The 15,602-nt window shown below is 41.2% G+C and overlaps 1 protein-coding gene across 1 annotated transcript in view; it reads right to left on the reverse strand.

Annotated features, from left to right (window-relative positions):
• The window catches only part of LOC109963034 (SPARC (osteonectin), cwcv and kazal like domains proteoglycan 2), a 38,788-nt gene that overhangs the window by 5,490 nt on the left and 17,696 nt on the right, over nt 1-15,602 (reverse strand). The window contains exons 3-8 of the mRNA XM_020605281.1: nt 15,266-15,311; nt 9,950-10,064; nt 2,427-2,535; nt 1,804-1,918; nt 986-1,105; nt 643-861 (exon numbers count right to left, since the gene is read on the reverse strand). Of these exons, the coding sequence (XP_020460937.1) occupies nt 643-861; nt 986-1,105; nt 1,804-1,918; nt 2,427-2,535; nt 9,950-10,064; nt 15,266-15,311 (724 nt within the window). The remainder of the gene's footprint in view (nt 1-642; nt 862-985; nt 1,106-1,803; nt 1,919-2,426; nt 2,536-9,949; nt 10,065-15,265; nt 15,312-15,602) is intronic.

The raw sequence follows: 15,602 nt of genomic DNA on the forward strand, positions 1-15,602 counted from the left end.
ATGGCACATTTAACATTAATGTATTTTATATGATTTGATTTCGTTTAATGTTGCAGCTGGTAAAGGGGGTAATTTTAACTAGCATATATTGTCATAATTTGAATTACTGCTGGGTAGTATAGTGTAACTTTTGTATTAATCTGGTTCTGAAAAAAGCTGGTAACTAAAGTTAAAGGTAGTGGAGTAAAAAGTACAATATTTGCCTCTAAAGTGTAGTGGAAGTATTAAGTAGCACAAAATCTAAATACTCAGGTAAAGTGCAGATACCTCAAAAGTATACTTAAGTACAGTACTTGAGTAAATGTACTTAGTTACTTTCTACCACTGCATATTTCAATAACTACATTCCACTGAAAGTTTGTTTTGATACTTAGTGGTGGCAAGGAGGGTGGAATGAAGTGACATCACAGTACCCTGTACACTCTGTACCCTCGGTTTCTTTCTAATGTAACCTTTCCATTATACCCTCTCTTCATTTTATTGTTGTTGTTTATTCTATTAACTTAATGTGAAGCACTTAGGTCAATGCTGGTTGTGTTTAAATGTGCTATATAAATAAATGTTTGACTTTTGATTGATTCTTTTGCCCATTTAGATAATTGCCTCAAAAGAAAATGCTTCAGTGGCGAGCCTTTCACTCACTTTCTCTCCAGAAGCAGAGGCACCATTCTGCTGTAGAGACCTTCCCATCTTTGTAGCTGTCGCAGGAGTTAAAGAAGGGCCGAATGCAGACCTCGTACTTGTCCAGATTAATAGCAGCCAGCTCAGCCTGGTCCAGATATAGGTCACTGTTGGTGTCCAGCTTTGAGAACATCCAGCCGATGGAGTCCTTGCAGCTGGCTACCACGCTCTTCTCCAGTGCTGTTAAATTATTTGCATAGTATCATTTCAGTATCATTCTGTTTACACTACATTTCTTTACATACACAAATGAATTCTGAGTGTGGGGGCAGCAGAAAACAAAGCTCCTTTGTGAGTTTCTAACCTGAAATGGTGCCAGCTCGGAGTTTGCCAGAGTTATTGTGCTTTGCATTTCCATGAAGGAGCTGGAACCAGTCTCTCAGGCGGTCGCCCAGGTCTGCCAGGTCCTGGCCAGTGCAGCTCTCTAGGGGAGCAAAAAAGGGAATCCCAGCATTCAAAACCCTGGCAGACATTTAGCAGCAATCCAAGTCACCTTCCAAAAGATGGGCAGGGAATCAGTACTGCCTCATAGTCCTCTCACTCATGTATACAAACAGACTGAAAGGCATGGGTTTCCCTCATGGTAAAGCTGCTGAGGCACACTGTGGTTTTTCAATCAAAGAAAAACATTATTTTACCATTAACTCTACTGCAGCAAATTGGTGTTATCCAATAAAATCCACTTTAGTCTCAGGCTAGGCATTTATTCCAGGCTACAGAAGAAAACCAAAAGTAACATTTCATCCTTTTGATCAATTGGAAATTTCACATGCCCAAGAGCATGGACAATCAATACGGTTTGGTTGAAATGATAGACAGTGTACACTCTAAATAATTAATTAGCACATGACTGAAAGAGCCGTTTAACCACTTTGGGGATATTTTGGCTAACACTAATCTCTGAAATTGGTGAGCATTGATCCCAAACATCGAACACTGGGTCGATCAGTTGTGTGAGAATACGATCCTGCAGGCACCATATTGTGTGTGACCACCGGTGCATCATAACATTCTTTTTTTGAAACCTTGACTCATGAGAGGAATGATGGCAACGCAGACAGGAGGTGTGAATTCCAAAATTAAGATGGATAAATATAAAAAGGTGAGGAAAAAGGGACTTGCCACGTTTAGTGTCAGTATTTCTGACTGTATCAGGGGTTGTAGCACAGGGGCAAAAGCCGGTGCACATGATGTTCAGGTCTTTGCCTGTGAGGCAGGCCTGCTGCTCCAGCTTACACTGTAAGGAGAAAGAGAGAGAGAGAGAGAGAGACATGGATGCAGTTAAATATTTATGGGGGTGACCGCAGGCAAAAGCGATTGCTCATTCAGATGAGACACTGCAAGAATGAGCTGTCATTTTCCACAGTCTTTTCATGCAAGGTCAAAATTAAAACTATACATAAATCAATAAAGAGTCCTGGCAGCAGCCAACGTACAGTGATGCCACTCAAGATGACGACAGCCATTAATCACATGGCCAGGTAGAGCCAGCACACTTGTCCTTCCGAGAGCAGTGATGAACTGCGCTGCCCTGCTGTGCCCACGTATATGTCAGCACAGCAGGAAACAACGCTTGACTGGATGCCTCTCATTATTTAAAACAATGACATGGCCACTTTCCATCTCTTTTCAGATGTTTTATGGTGGCAGAATCCAACAATAAATTCAAAGAAAAAAAAACTCTTAGTAAAAAGTGAAATGAGTGCTTTCACAGGGAGACCCTGGTACAGAATATCTTCTTTTACCTCAGAGGCATAGTTGTGTCCATCAGAGCCACATACAGGTGAGGAGGCAGCCGCAGAGCACGACTTGCAGCTGCTGTCATGGGCCTCCAGCTGCCCTGACTGTTTGACTCTGGATAGGAGAGGAAAACAAAAAACTGTCCAGCCATTTTCCAGATAAAAACATTTTCTCATTTAACCAAGCAGACCATGTCACCCTAATGCAGTGGAGGTGAAAGATGCTTTGTCAAACATACCTGCTAAACATCAGTAGGTATAATGTTTACCATTTCAACCAGCATAAATTGTTAGCATGCAAACTTTTGCTGCTTAGCACTAAACAGAAAGTGCAGTTCAGGCTGTTTTTGGTTTTGCAGGTCATCAACCAAAATGAATGAAGTTATTGTAATTACGAGACAGATGGGAATGGATTTGATGGCAATCCATCTGACAGTTTTCAAGACATTTCACTAAAAAGCAAAAATGCCAACCTTCTGGTGGCATGAGAAGAAATGTCAGGGGGTCATAAAAAGGTAGAGGAATTCATTCTTCCAACTCAAATGTCTGTACAAAATTTCATGGTAATCTCTTGAGAGATTTCAGTCAAAGTGGTGGATCGGTTGACTGACGTTGCCTTGCGTGACCCTGGTACATGCTCCCAAGAGGGACTTTTTATTTGGCAGAAAGCAAATCCAGTGAAAACAGCTGAGGTCTTTGGATTATCCAGAGTAACAGGTAATGGATGCTTGTCACTAGCCATATTCTGCTGTAGCCTGAAACTCATCTTATCACTTGTACTATGCCAGTAAACAAGCTCTTAGCTGTGGGGATGCATGTCCACTGTTTGATGACATCTAATTTGTTCCTAACTTGCTTTGAACAGTGTCTGGAAAATGAATGTAATGTAATGGGAGCACCATTTAGGAGAATACAGATTGCTGTTTAATTTTTTTTAAGTGTAATTTCTGAATGCTGTAAGTACAAAGGGAAATTCTACTCACTGGGTAGCAGTAGAAATATCAGAGGCCGGTATCTACAAACCTTTATTAATAAAACCCAAACTATCTGCATGGGTACATACCACTAGATACAAGTGAGAAAATATGTTTCATAATTTGGGCAAACTGGCCTTTTAATATCTACCAGCTTGCTGAGGCCAAACACAACATTACAAATCTGATAAACTGTAACATCAGTACAACAAAATAAGATATTTCTTGTCATAATAACCAGAAAATCATAATCTGCCAGTTAATATTTAGATGCAGCACTTCATAAAATTCCCTTTGTTTTCTTTCCTCTCACACACTGATTGACTTCATATTCATTGAGCCCAAGCATTAGGCTCTCTCGACATTATGACTTCTGAGGTTGCTGCTTAATGATGCTAGGGGTGGGTTAGTGTAGCTACACTCGTACTTATTAGCCATTATTCGACACAGTCTCTTTCATCTCTGGACTGCCTCTGAAGCACTTTATTGAAAAAGATAAATACCTGTCACAGCAGATAGACTTTGCAGGGAGTAATAATTCACTCCATTAATTCTTTTTCAGGCAGCAACCCTACTCATTTGTTTTTCAGCCAAAGTGGAATGAATCGGTGAGGGAACAGATAAATGCTTGTTCCTCAAATAACTTCTGTCTTTCTCTTCTATAAATACTGCAAGAAAACAGGACATGATGAACCATCGCTGTATTACCACACTGACATCGACCATCTGGGTGTTTACTCAAGATTTTCAGACAGCTGGCCACACCGCAAGAATCTTCAGCTCAGTAGTTTGACTTGACAGAGATTCTTTAACAAGTCAGTAATTTGATTTCCTTCAACCCTTGTGTGTCCTGGTATCCACAAAAATCTACATGGCATCTCATCTTTTCAACTCTGTGCAAGCAGCACAAAATGCACTGAGGGTTCTGTAAGATCTTTGCTTAAAAAGCGACAGATGTTAGGACAAATGATGTAGTTTGACGGAAAGTGATTATTCTACAACAAACATCCTGAAGTTTGCAGATGACACAACAGTCGTCAGTCTCATCCAAGACAGTGATGGGTTGGCCTACACATGAACAGCTGGTCCTGTGGTGTGGTCACAACAATGCAGAGCCAAATACACTCAAAACAGTGGAAATACAGTGGACATTAGGAGGAGCCCCCTACCCCACCATATTCAGCATCACTGTATCAGCAGTAGAGTCCTTCAAGTTCCTGGTCTACACTATCTCCCAGAACCTGAAGTGGGTATCCAGCATCAGCTTCATCAAAAAGGCACAGCAACGGATGTACTTCCTGTGACAGCTCAGGAAGTTCGACCTGCCCCAGGAGCTGCCGATACAGTTCTACAGAGGAATCATCGAGTCTGTTCTCTGCTCATCCATCACTGTCTGGTTTGGCTCAGCAATGGAACAGGACAGGAACAGACCCCAGTGAACAGTCAGGACTGCAGAAAGAACCATGCCCTCCATGGAGGACCTGTACACCTCATGGGTCACAAGGTGGGTGGAGAGGATCACTGCAGACCCCTCACACCCTGGACACAAACAGTTTGAACTCCTCCCCTCTGGACGGTGTTACAGGTCACTGTGCACCAAGACAACCAGCACAAGAAGAGTTTCCTCCCCCAGGCCGTCATTTTAATGAACAGTTAATCCATGTTTAATATGTAAAACAAGAAACAGCAAACACCACAGAGCAATAACTTTTATTTTTAACCACTGTACATAAAGTAGCTAATTTTTAACTTTTATAAATGTACATATTTATAAATAGATGAATGTTTGTTTTCTTATTATTCTACTTATTTGTTTATTTTTTTTATTATTTAGTGCATGTCAGAGACTATTTAGCTTGAGTCAAATTCCTTGTATTTTAACCTATTTGGCAATAAAGTTTATGCTACACCTTTGACAATGTGTAATACTGTCAGGAGTTATGCAAGAGGCTTTTTTGTTAGTGCATTAAAATGTATGTTTATTGAAAGGGTTTGTTACAATCATATGTATATTCAAATTCACTCCTAGGGGCAATTTAGAGTCACCAATCAATCTAAGCTGCGTGTCTTTGGACTGTGGGAGGAAGCCGGAGCGCCAGGAGAGAACCCACGCAGGCACAGGGAGAACATGCAAACTCCACACAAGGTTGCTGTGAGGCAATGTATATTTTACAGGTCTGCTACATAAAAGAAAGTGTAAGAAATTATTACCATATATATCCATCCATCCGTTTTCTAAACCGCTTAGTCCCATACAGGGTCACGGGGGGCTGGAGCCTATCCCAGCTAGCTGCGGGCGAAATACCATATATAGATATATATATAGATAGATAGATAGAGAGTAACACTTTCTTTTACAGCCAGATGAGGTAGCAAACCTGTAAAGTAAAACATTTCTACTTTTTTATCTTTCATTCATCATTATTTTCTTGATGGATTGGATGGTGTTGTGGGTGCAGGTTGAGTGAGGTTCGCAGATCAGCCTCTCTTAAAGAACTTGAGGAATCTTTTCTTCATGCTTGTTTTCTTTGTTTTTTTCTGAACCTCCTCAAACTGATTTTCCAGATTATTTAGTTTTTCTATAAGTCCATCCGTAAACTGCCTTTCCAGTTCTGCCTTCTCTGTCACAGCCTGGGTCATGGTCCTGATAAACTCCAGGAGGCCACACCTTTCTTGAATCCATTGCAGCCGTTCATTGTCCATGTTTTCCTTTAGTTGGGTAAATGCAGCCTTAAAGCTGGACATTGCCTCTAGGTGCTCAGTGAGGAGGCAGAACTTCCTCATCCCACTGGCATCTTTTGCTTTCCAGCTCCTGAGTCAATGTTGACTTCAGAGTGGAGGCTGCCTCAATGTGCTGAGCCAGAAGATGGGACTTCTCAGCCTCCCATTGGATTCTTTGATTTTCCAGATCTGCTTTCGCCTGGATCAAATCTGCCTTCAGGTTGGAGATTGCCTCAGTGTGCTGGGCGTTGAGGCTTTTTAGATCCGGTGTCTGTTCCCTGTCAGATTTTTGATTTTTGAGCTGATCTTTCAACTGCTCAACTTCCCTGAGCAAGGCAACCTTTTCTTTACTCAGCTTGGATATTTTGTCATCCTTTGTGTCCAGATGTAGGTCAATCTGAGATCCAGTGCTGGTCTTATCAGCAGTTTGCTGTGGTTCCCCTTCAGGAATGGTTGGCAGTTGTTTTGGAGCTACTGCAGACTGTCCTTTGGTTTCCACTGCCATGTCAGGTATCGTTTGCTCAGCAGACTGGCTTTGGTTAGTCACAGCTGGCTGTCCTTCTTACAGGTATAACAGTCAATCCAAAGGCACCAAGTTTTTTGATCGACTTCTTATGAGGCCGAGTCCGCTGATTCTTGTCCTGTTCCTGCTGTTTAACTGGCCCTCTCTGGAGCTCAGGAGAGTCTGTGTTTTTCAACTGCAGGCTGGCGTTTAGGTCAGCCACCCCTTGACAATTATTCTTTTGCCAGGGGTTGACAGGCTGTGGCTCTTGGCCTGCATTGCAGGTTTCCTCTTCAGTAGCTGTTGTCTGACAGTCTGTTCTCCATCACCGACAGGCTCTGCAGACTTGTCCTCTGAATGGAGGTCTTCACGTCTCTGATTCTCAACATGCAAGTTGACTTTTCTCTCTTCCTCCTTCAGCCGTTCATTTTCCAGAATTTTCTGAGTGTGGCTCAGAGCTGCCTGCAGCCAAGCGTTAGCATGCATGTACTTAGGGACCTCTGTGTTGATCCAATTAAGGAGGTCGCATTTCTCCTGCTCCCACTGGGATCTGTGGTTTATCAGATTTTTGAGCTTGTCCTTCAACTGCTACACCTCACTTAGCAAGTCAGCCTTTTCTTTAACCAGCTCGGATATCTGGTCATCCTTCTTGCCCAGAAGCAGATGTAGCTTGTTCTCGGGCATTTGAAGAAGGACCTGTTTGGGTTGTTCCAAGCTGACCTCAGATCTGATGCTGGTCTTATCAGCAGCCTGCTCTGGTTCCTTTTCGGGAATGGTCAGCAGTCGTTTTAGAGTCACATACAGTATTTTATTGTTAACAGCAGACTGTGCCTTCATTTTTGCAGCAGACTGTGATTTTGTTGCCACAGCCAGCTGTTGTGCAGGTGTAACAGTCTCTCCAGAGACACAGAGGTTTCTGAAAGAGGAAGACAACTTCAGAGGCCAATTTTTGTCCTGTGCCTGTTCTTTAACTGGCCCAGTCTGGGGCTCAGGAATGGCTGTGTTACTGGGCTGCAGTCAGGAGTTTAGCTCAGCCACTCCTTGAAGATTATTATTTTCACAAGGGTTGACAGGCTGTGGCTGCTGGTCTACGTGGCAGGCTGCTTCCACAGTAGGTGCTGTCAAACAAGATGGCTCTTCTCTGACAGTCTTGTTGATGTCATCAAATCTGTGGTTTGTAACATCCTCAGATTTTTTACTTTTGAGCCCTTTTTTCAACAGCTCAATCTCACTGAACAAGTCAGCCTTGTCTTTAATCAGCTGGCATATCTTGCTATCTTTCTTTTTCAGAAGCCATTGTAGCTCAAGCTCAGCCTCTGCAGCTCTGGCCTGTTTCCTGGTAACACCAAATCCTGTGCTGGTCTTCTTACCAGCAGCCTTCAGTGGTTCCTCTTTGGCGATGGTTGGCAGTGGTTTTGGAGTCACTGCAGGCTCTTCTTTGGTTTCCACTGACTGCGCATCAACTGGCACTTTAGATTGTGCCTTCATTTTTGAGGCAGACCGTTTTTTGTTTGTCGCAGCCAGCTGTTGTTCAGGGGTGACAGTCAATCCAAAGGCACCAAGTTTTCTGAACTTCTTATTAGGCCGAGCACACTGAATTTTGTCCTGTTCCTGCTGTTTAACTGGCCCTCTCTGGAGCTCAGGAAAGTCTGTGTTATTCAACGGCAGGCTGGATTTTATGGCAGCTGCCCTTTGAAATTTTTTCTTTGCCTGTTCAAAAGGTGTTGTCTGACAAGATGGCTCTTGTAAGACAGTCTGGTCCTTGTAGTCAGATCTGTGGTTTTTCAGATCCTCACATTCTTCATTTTTGAACTGTTCTTTCAGCAGTTCAGCCTCACGAAGCAAGGCCGCCTTTTCTTCAGCCAGCTGGCTTATCTTATTATCCTTCTTGCTAATGAGCAGGTCTAGTTCCCAGTCAGAATTTGGAAGATAGTCTTCTTCTAAGTAGATCTCAAATCCGATGCTGTCCATCTTCTCAATATTCTGACTATGTCGTTCTGGTATTTTGCAAGCACTGTAGCCTTGTATTCGAATAGAGGATTTCAATGTTGTGATTCGCAGCATGCAAAATTACTTTGCTTATAAAGCTAGTTTTGCTTTAACTGACTTTTTTGTAAAAATTCTGTGTACACTGATGAAACGTGTTATCTGGTTCACTGTGTGAGTTGGTCTGGTGACTGTTGTGTTCTGAAGTGTACTGTAAGCTGTACAGCAAAGGCACATTCTAGAATAACATCATGGGCAAAGGTCAAATGAACAGTCTGAATGATGCAGTGAACCCACTGTAAACCAAGAAGAATTGCTTAGTCTCAAAATATTGCCTTATATGGTCATTTTTAAACATTTCTTTTTATTTACTTTTTTTTTTCTGGCCACAACATTTGTTGCAGTACCATACAGGCGCTGGTGACCCAGACACACAGAGTGACACACAAACAAATAAACATTAAATAGTATTTAAACCTATAGTCCTATATTGTACATATTTTCCATGAATTTAAAATCAAAGTGAGGGTGTGGGACTACACTTCTCAACCAGCGTGGGTGACAAAACTCTCATTCCCCACACCGTTCAAGCTGTATTAATTAATAGGCTGCAGTATTTGGCACTCCTTTCCCAGTCTATTTGTACACAGTAATATATAGTTGTGTAATCAAGGTTACGATGCTCAGTTTTGCTTTGAGGTGTAACTGAAAGGTTTTTGTGAAGGGAGGAGCATTTGAAATACTAACTGTGATGTTGTCATGTGTGAGGAAATATGCCGATAAGTTGCATATAAGATCAAAATCTTTATGGCCCTGATTGCCTCCATAATTGTCTGTACTCACAGTTACATCCACACAGTCAGTCAGTCACTGCTCAGCATGAATGTCTCAGCTAAAGTGACTTCACTCCTGACTCATGACACTGTTTGGCCCTGTTACTGAGTTTAATCAATAGCTCTCCAACCAGACACTGAAAAGCTTTTAACTGACACACAGCTAACAGCTGTTGACACCAACTCCACAGAAATGTCTGTCCCATCCACACAGAGGCCTTCTAATCTGATTTATTTATTCTTTAAAGCATATAAAGACAGTTGATATATCAACACACATAATTTTACACATATCCAACAAATGCTAATCCAATATCAATTTGCTTATACCTAATACATGCTTGAATGGAGTAGGAAGAAGTCAGACTTATCCAGTCCTACCCCATGACATCATCTTACATCATTGGTTTGCAAGCAGTATCTCTACTTAGATAATTCTCTTCTACACCACACAAGTAATATTCCACCAGGTGGTATCTTGCAGTATGTAACACAAAACAATTCTCCACCAACCTGTGCTCCAGTTTCTTGCGATTGACACACATGGCCCTCTGGTAGCCCTGAGCGACACAGACCTTATGGCGGCTGCACTTCACATTCTGGCACGGGTCCTTGGTGGTGTCCACAGCTGCAAACACAAAACAACAATACTGGAAATGCAGAAGTGTCAATCACAGCTGAGTTTTTTCTTTTAATTCTTAATTTCTCTCACCTCCAGGAGAAAAATACTGAGCTCCCAGCTGTTTTTATTCATTGTTTGACAAGGACCATATGTTTAACAGATTGTTAGCAAGAAGCAGGAAAGCAGCTTTTTTGTCTTGTATACACAAGTTCTTTATAATTACACTATTTCAAGTTATCTTCTATCTTTTTCACAGGCATATGCAATAAACGTTATGAAATGTTTAATGAAAAATATTCTAGCTATATGCACAAATGAGTCTATTGATTTTATAGTCAGAAGTGAAAACATGGATGGCCTGGCTGTCATTAGCGAGGCTGTCCCTCAGCTGCCTGCAATCTCCAATGGCTGTCTCTGATTGCAGGAAAACCTGACAGCACTGATTGAGCATCTCTTTCTTTTGGCTTGTCACATCTCACTTCCCTCATGACAACTTATCACCATCTCTCCCTGGCTTGCTTTTTCTCTCTCTTCCACAAACACACACGCACTCAATCTTCATCTCCCACATTCTCTTTCTGGCTTCTTCCCTCCCCACTTCCTCTCCCCTGCATCTCTGGCTCTATATCTTCAGAGAAATGAATGGTTCAATGCCAGCCTCTTTTCCACTGATAAACTTGAGATGAAAATAGCACTGTGTCCTCCATCTTTCTCGATCTGTGGTCAATGGTATTCAAAACTGGATGTCACACTGTCCCAGTTCACTTTCTGCCTTGCTGGTGAGGCCTCGGAAAACTCACAGGCTCAGATAAAGTTGAGATTGAGTGGCAAGTAAGTGGCAGTTGGCAAAAGAAATTTAAGCTGTGAAATCTTGAGTCAGCTTTCAGCAGCTGCTTTGTAGTCAACACGGTCAACAGGCGAGGTGGCTGCCAGCCAGATCCCTGCAAATCCAGTGACTAGGTGATACTTTCATGCTACAAGAGGGAGTTATTGTATGAGAGACAGGTACAAGACTAAACTGACTCGAGTTCATAAAGAGCTCTTCCAAGGTAGGTCCAAAAGCCCTTCTTTGGCACTGTACCATTTATTATGGGGTCCTGATGGTTTGTGTGTTTGTTCAGGATAGCAGGTTATCTTTTAACCCCATTTAAACAAGGTTTTGAGAATGAAATCTCAGCATACACTGATCAGCCATAGCATTATGACCACTGACAGGTGAGAAAATGAGAAATACTATACATTACATTGCTCTATATGAAGTGAAACAATCAGCAGCTATTGTAACATTGTCACACCTAGAGTGGGGAGGCTATTGCATGTGTTTAAAAAATGATCTCTAACTTGTCCTCATGACTACAGGTTGCACTCCCTTTACATACATTTTTCACTGAATGGTCTACACATTCGTGCTCTTTCAGACAGTAGAAGTATGGTAGCAACCAGATTCACACAGCATGTGGTGTGAGGCTCAGAGTGACATACTGAAATACCTCCAGCAACAGAGGTAGGTGAAACAGAAGGAAACTCTGCAGTGCAGAATTGTATTAGCATAATAGGTTATAGCTACCTGAGCCTGAGACGTATCAAAGGTACCAACTAGTAAATAGTAAAAAAAAGAGAAGAAAGTAGTATCAGTAAGATAGGACAGGCATCAATATCACAATTGAATTACAAACCTCTTTATCTAAATTCCACCTCTCAATGGGGAAGGATCTCATAAGAATACTAGATGTAGCATTTAGGCTCAGCAGAGAAGTTCAATGACAGCTGATTCTGCTATTGCTGATAGCTTATAAACTTGAAACAGCTGTTCCATATAAATGATTTTGTGACCATATGACTTTTCTTCACTTCATCTGCTCTGACAGGTATTCTGCTCTCTCATGATTTAACTCCTGTGGCTAAACAATATCCAGTCTCTATGGCTGACGGTACATTTGTCTGCTATTTCTGCTGGTTCTCTTTTGATTTAAGACATAAAACCTCCCCAGATCTTCCCAAACTGTCAGCACACATATTGTTCTGACTATTTCTTGATAATAAAGTAAGTAAAGTCATCTCATATGCCTCCATTGATCATATTAGTTCTTTTTAGTGAAACTCATCACTCAGGTTTTCCTCAGGCTGCTTTTTGGTTTATATTACAGAGACTGTCACTGTTGGAGGTTGCTATCCAGAGTACAAGGTTTAACATTTCATTTCATTAAAACTGCTTCCAGTCAGGGAGCCTAAACTTTCACAGGGGTAGGGAACCAAACTCTATGTTTGTATGTTTATTTTGTGGTGAATACACCATAAACTATTCCCACTTTCACATGTGGCATTCTATTATCTTTTGGCCAGCTGCTGCACCTGCCGACAGGCTGTGTAGCGCAGTGAGCCATGCACTGCAGCAGCTGAATATATGAGGATGTGTTATACTGATTGATGCACCTCAAATCAAAGAATTCAGGAAACAGCATCTTTTTGTTGTTGTTGTTGTTGCTGCTGTTAAAATGCAAATAACTTTCTAAATGGCCATGTGTTATCACTGCTGGATCTGCATCTACAACAAAAATACTCACTTTAAATATTAATATTAATTGGTCAGTGCCTTAACCTTTCACTAAATCAGATTTTTTTTTATCATCCTAACACAACATTGCGTTATTGTATGTTCCCATAGAAACACAGCTTGATGTTTTCAGTACAGTTTCACATGCTGATGTGCAGCTCTCTCACCGCTCCCGTGCTGAGCTACTTCAGATCTGCCTCCAAGCAACAGCTTAAACCCAAACACGTCATAGCATTCTTATTCAACTCCTACGTACTGAAAATGAAAACCTAACCCAAGATTTAATTCACATTAAAGATCAAGTGTGTCTCCCATCTCGCTTGCTCTCTCAGCTGTTGTTTGTATCTCACTGCATTGAGAATTCAGTACAAGGCCAGGATGTGTTAAGACCATTATGGGTTTTAAATCCTCTTGTAATCATGTCGGCAAAGATGATGTGACTACACTGAGCCTGCATCCAATCTCTCAGAGATTATTATTATCGGGCTGTGATCAAAAACATATCAGAACACACCTGCTTTCTCATCAAAGATCAGCTTCCTCCCTGTTGCCCGTATGCACAGCTGAATACTCTCCAGAGAACGACCACTTGCTGTTAGACAGGATCTGCCATCAAAACTTTTCATCAACCATTTGTATGACATTCAATTTGTCAAAGTTTGCATTCAACCAGGTATTTTAGTGGTTCTGAACCCACACACACATACACACACACACACACAAAATCTGAAAAAGACCACTCAGTGAGCTGCCAAGAAATAGTAGCACACCTCTGAACACAACAAGATTTAGCCTGAGATCTATATTAAAACCGGAAGTGAGACAGCTCCATATGACAGCTTGAGATAAATTAGTTTCAACTGAATATGCAATTAATGCCATCTTAGATTATGCTTTTATATTCTTCCATTGAAGCTATAAAATTATTTACTAATAATTAGAGAGGATGCAACATGCAAGTTCACCTCTGTTCTATGACACATTTTGTCTGAATAATTCTCTAAGCACCGTGGCTTTTTTGGATCCAATTAGTTAATTTTTTCTCAAGGCACAAAACAAGTCTATCGCCACAAATAAAGGAAGTGAAGGTCAAATATGACTGCTCCTCTGAAATGGCCATCAAACACAGAGCAGGCTCTGCAGAGATGAGCTGACGTCTCAGTCAGCTCACTTAAAGAAGTAACGTAGGAGTCTGAACTCTCTTGCTAGGTCTTTTGCTTTATCCAGAACATGCAGGTAAAAATGACTGGAGTCTCTCCTGTCTTGTTGAACATGCAATGAAGAGGACCCTGATCAATTAGGTCTGCAGAATTAGCCCCAGTAGGAGTTGTCATGGGGACAAAATCAATGGTATTCAAATGAACATCACCCACACTACAGCAAGCGAAGCGTTTTCTTGAGATTACATCAGTTAATCCCCCTGTTGTAAGAACAGATGACTGGGATAACGTGAAAAGCTGTTTCTCCTCACATCTTTCTCCTTTGAGGCAAGTCTTTAATGTCTTTTAAGTGAAGCAGCGTGGGTGTGGTGCAACATGCAACCTCCCACACTCACCTTGCGGCAGGAACACGCTGGTAACCCTCAGGGCCTGCTACACTGACTACAACATGTATGAATAGTACCTTTTATAGCTCGATCTGCATTTTACTGGCTTAATTTACAATTCAGTTAAACCACTAATTTCAAGGGTTCATCCTGCAGCTGCATGCTAAGATCAGCGTGACTGCTCTGTTGAAATAAGCACCAATTCAGCTGAACTCAGCTACACTCGGTGCACAATGCACAGTAGTTATCCCAAAATCAACCACCACAGGTGAGTCATAGCAACATGACATACAATATAAGTCAGTAGAAGAATGTAATACAATACGCACTCTGGTTTTAGGTCTGTTTTTGGTCTCCACACACTCTTTAGGCAAATAACCGATTCTTTAGGTGCTAAATGCTCCACTACGTTCACCAGCTAGAAGCTAACTTTGTGTGCTGCTGAGCAGGTAGAGTACATTGCTGACAGATTTGGAAGATTATGAAACATTTGTAGCGCTTCTCTGTATCACTATTCATTTCTCTGACTACCAGAAGTTTTGACTTTACAATGAACTGTTCATCATGTTCATAAAGTCTCCACTCCTCCTCCACAGTTGATTTCCTAGAAGAGATTTTTTTTTTTTTTTGGTCACCTAACAATAGACTCCATGAAGGTAAATGGAGCCTGGTGGGAGTCCTGAGTTGAGCCCTCAGCAACAAAGGCAATTATAGCAGGCTTTTCAAAATAACAGATCTGACTAAAGGCTCAGTCTCTCCTTTCCTAAATCACATCTGCGCTCTCACCTTCCACAACCCCAGAACATGCTCACCACAACCTGGATGACCTCAGACAACTGCTGCACTTTTCAAAAGCCAGCACTTCCATAATGTGATCCATTCATTGTCTGGAGCTGATGTATAAAGGCATTGATTATGTGGGTAGAGTCTGAAATAGAGAAGGTTTTTTGTCTTTACAACAGAGATGATCATTTAAGTATTCAAATATCAAAGGCCTTTTCAAACCATATAGTACAGTAGCATACACTCTGGCTGTAAGCTGAAAACACACATAAAATCCATATGTCCACAGAAAAATATCTTTTCATCAATTTTTTTCTGACTTACTTTCGTCAGAACCCATGTTCTCCTCCATGTTTTTGATGTAGTCATCCTGAAAAGAAAATATACAGTATATGCATTAATGGATTTAATAATTTGTAATAGGAAACAAAATGGAAGAAGAATGGTCTTGTTCTCATACTTATATACTGATACATATACTGATTTTTCAGTCATTAAAAGAATAAAATGTACAGCCACAATAATGACTACCAAAGAGAAATTACATTAATTTAGTCATGTCTTTCATTGCTATAAAATGTCATTATTTTGCTGATGACATTCAATAATACTTTATAAAAAATCTTAAATGACTTTAAGATAATGGGTTTAAGTTGTGTAC

This window comes from Monopterus albus, unplaced genomic scaffold (genome assembly GCF_001952655.1).
Source record: "Monopterus albus unplaced genomic scaffold, M_albus_1.0 scaffold69.1, whole genome shotgun sequence".
NCBI classification, from domain to species: domain Eukaryota; kingdom Metazoa; phylum Chordata; class Actinopteri; order Synbranchiformes; family Synbranchidae; genus Monopterus; species Monopterus albus.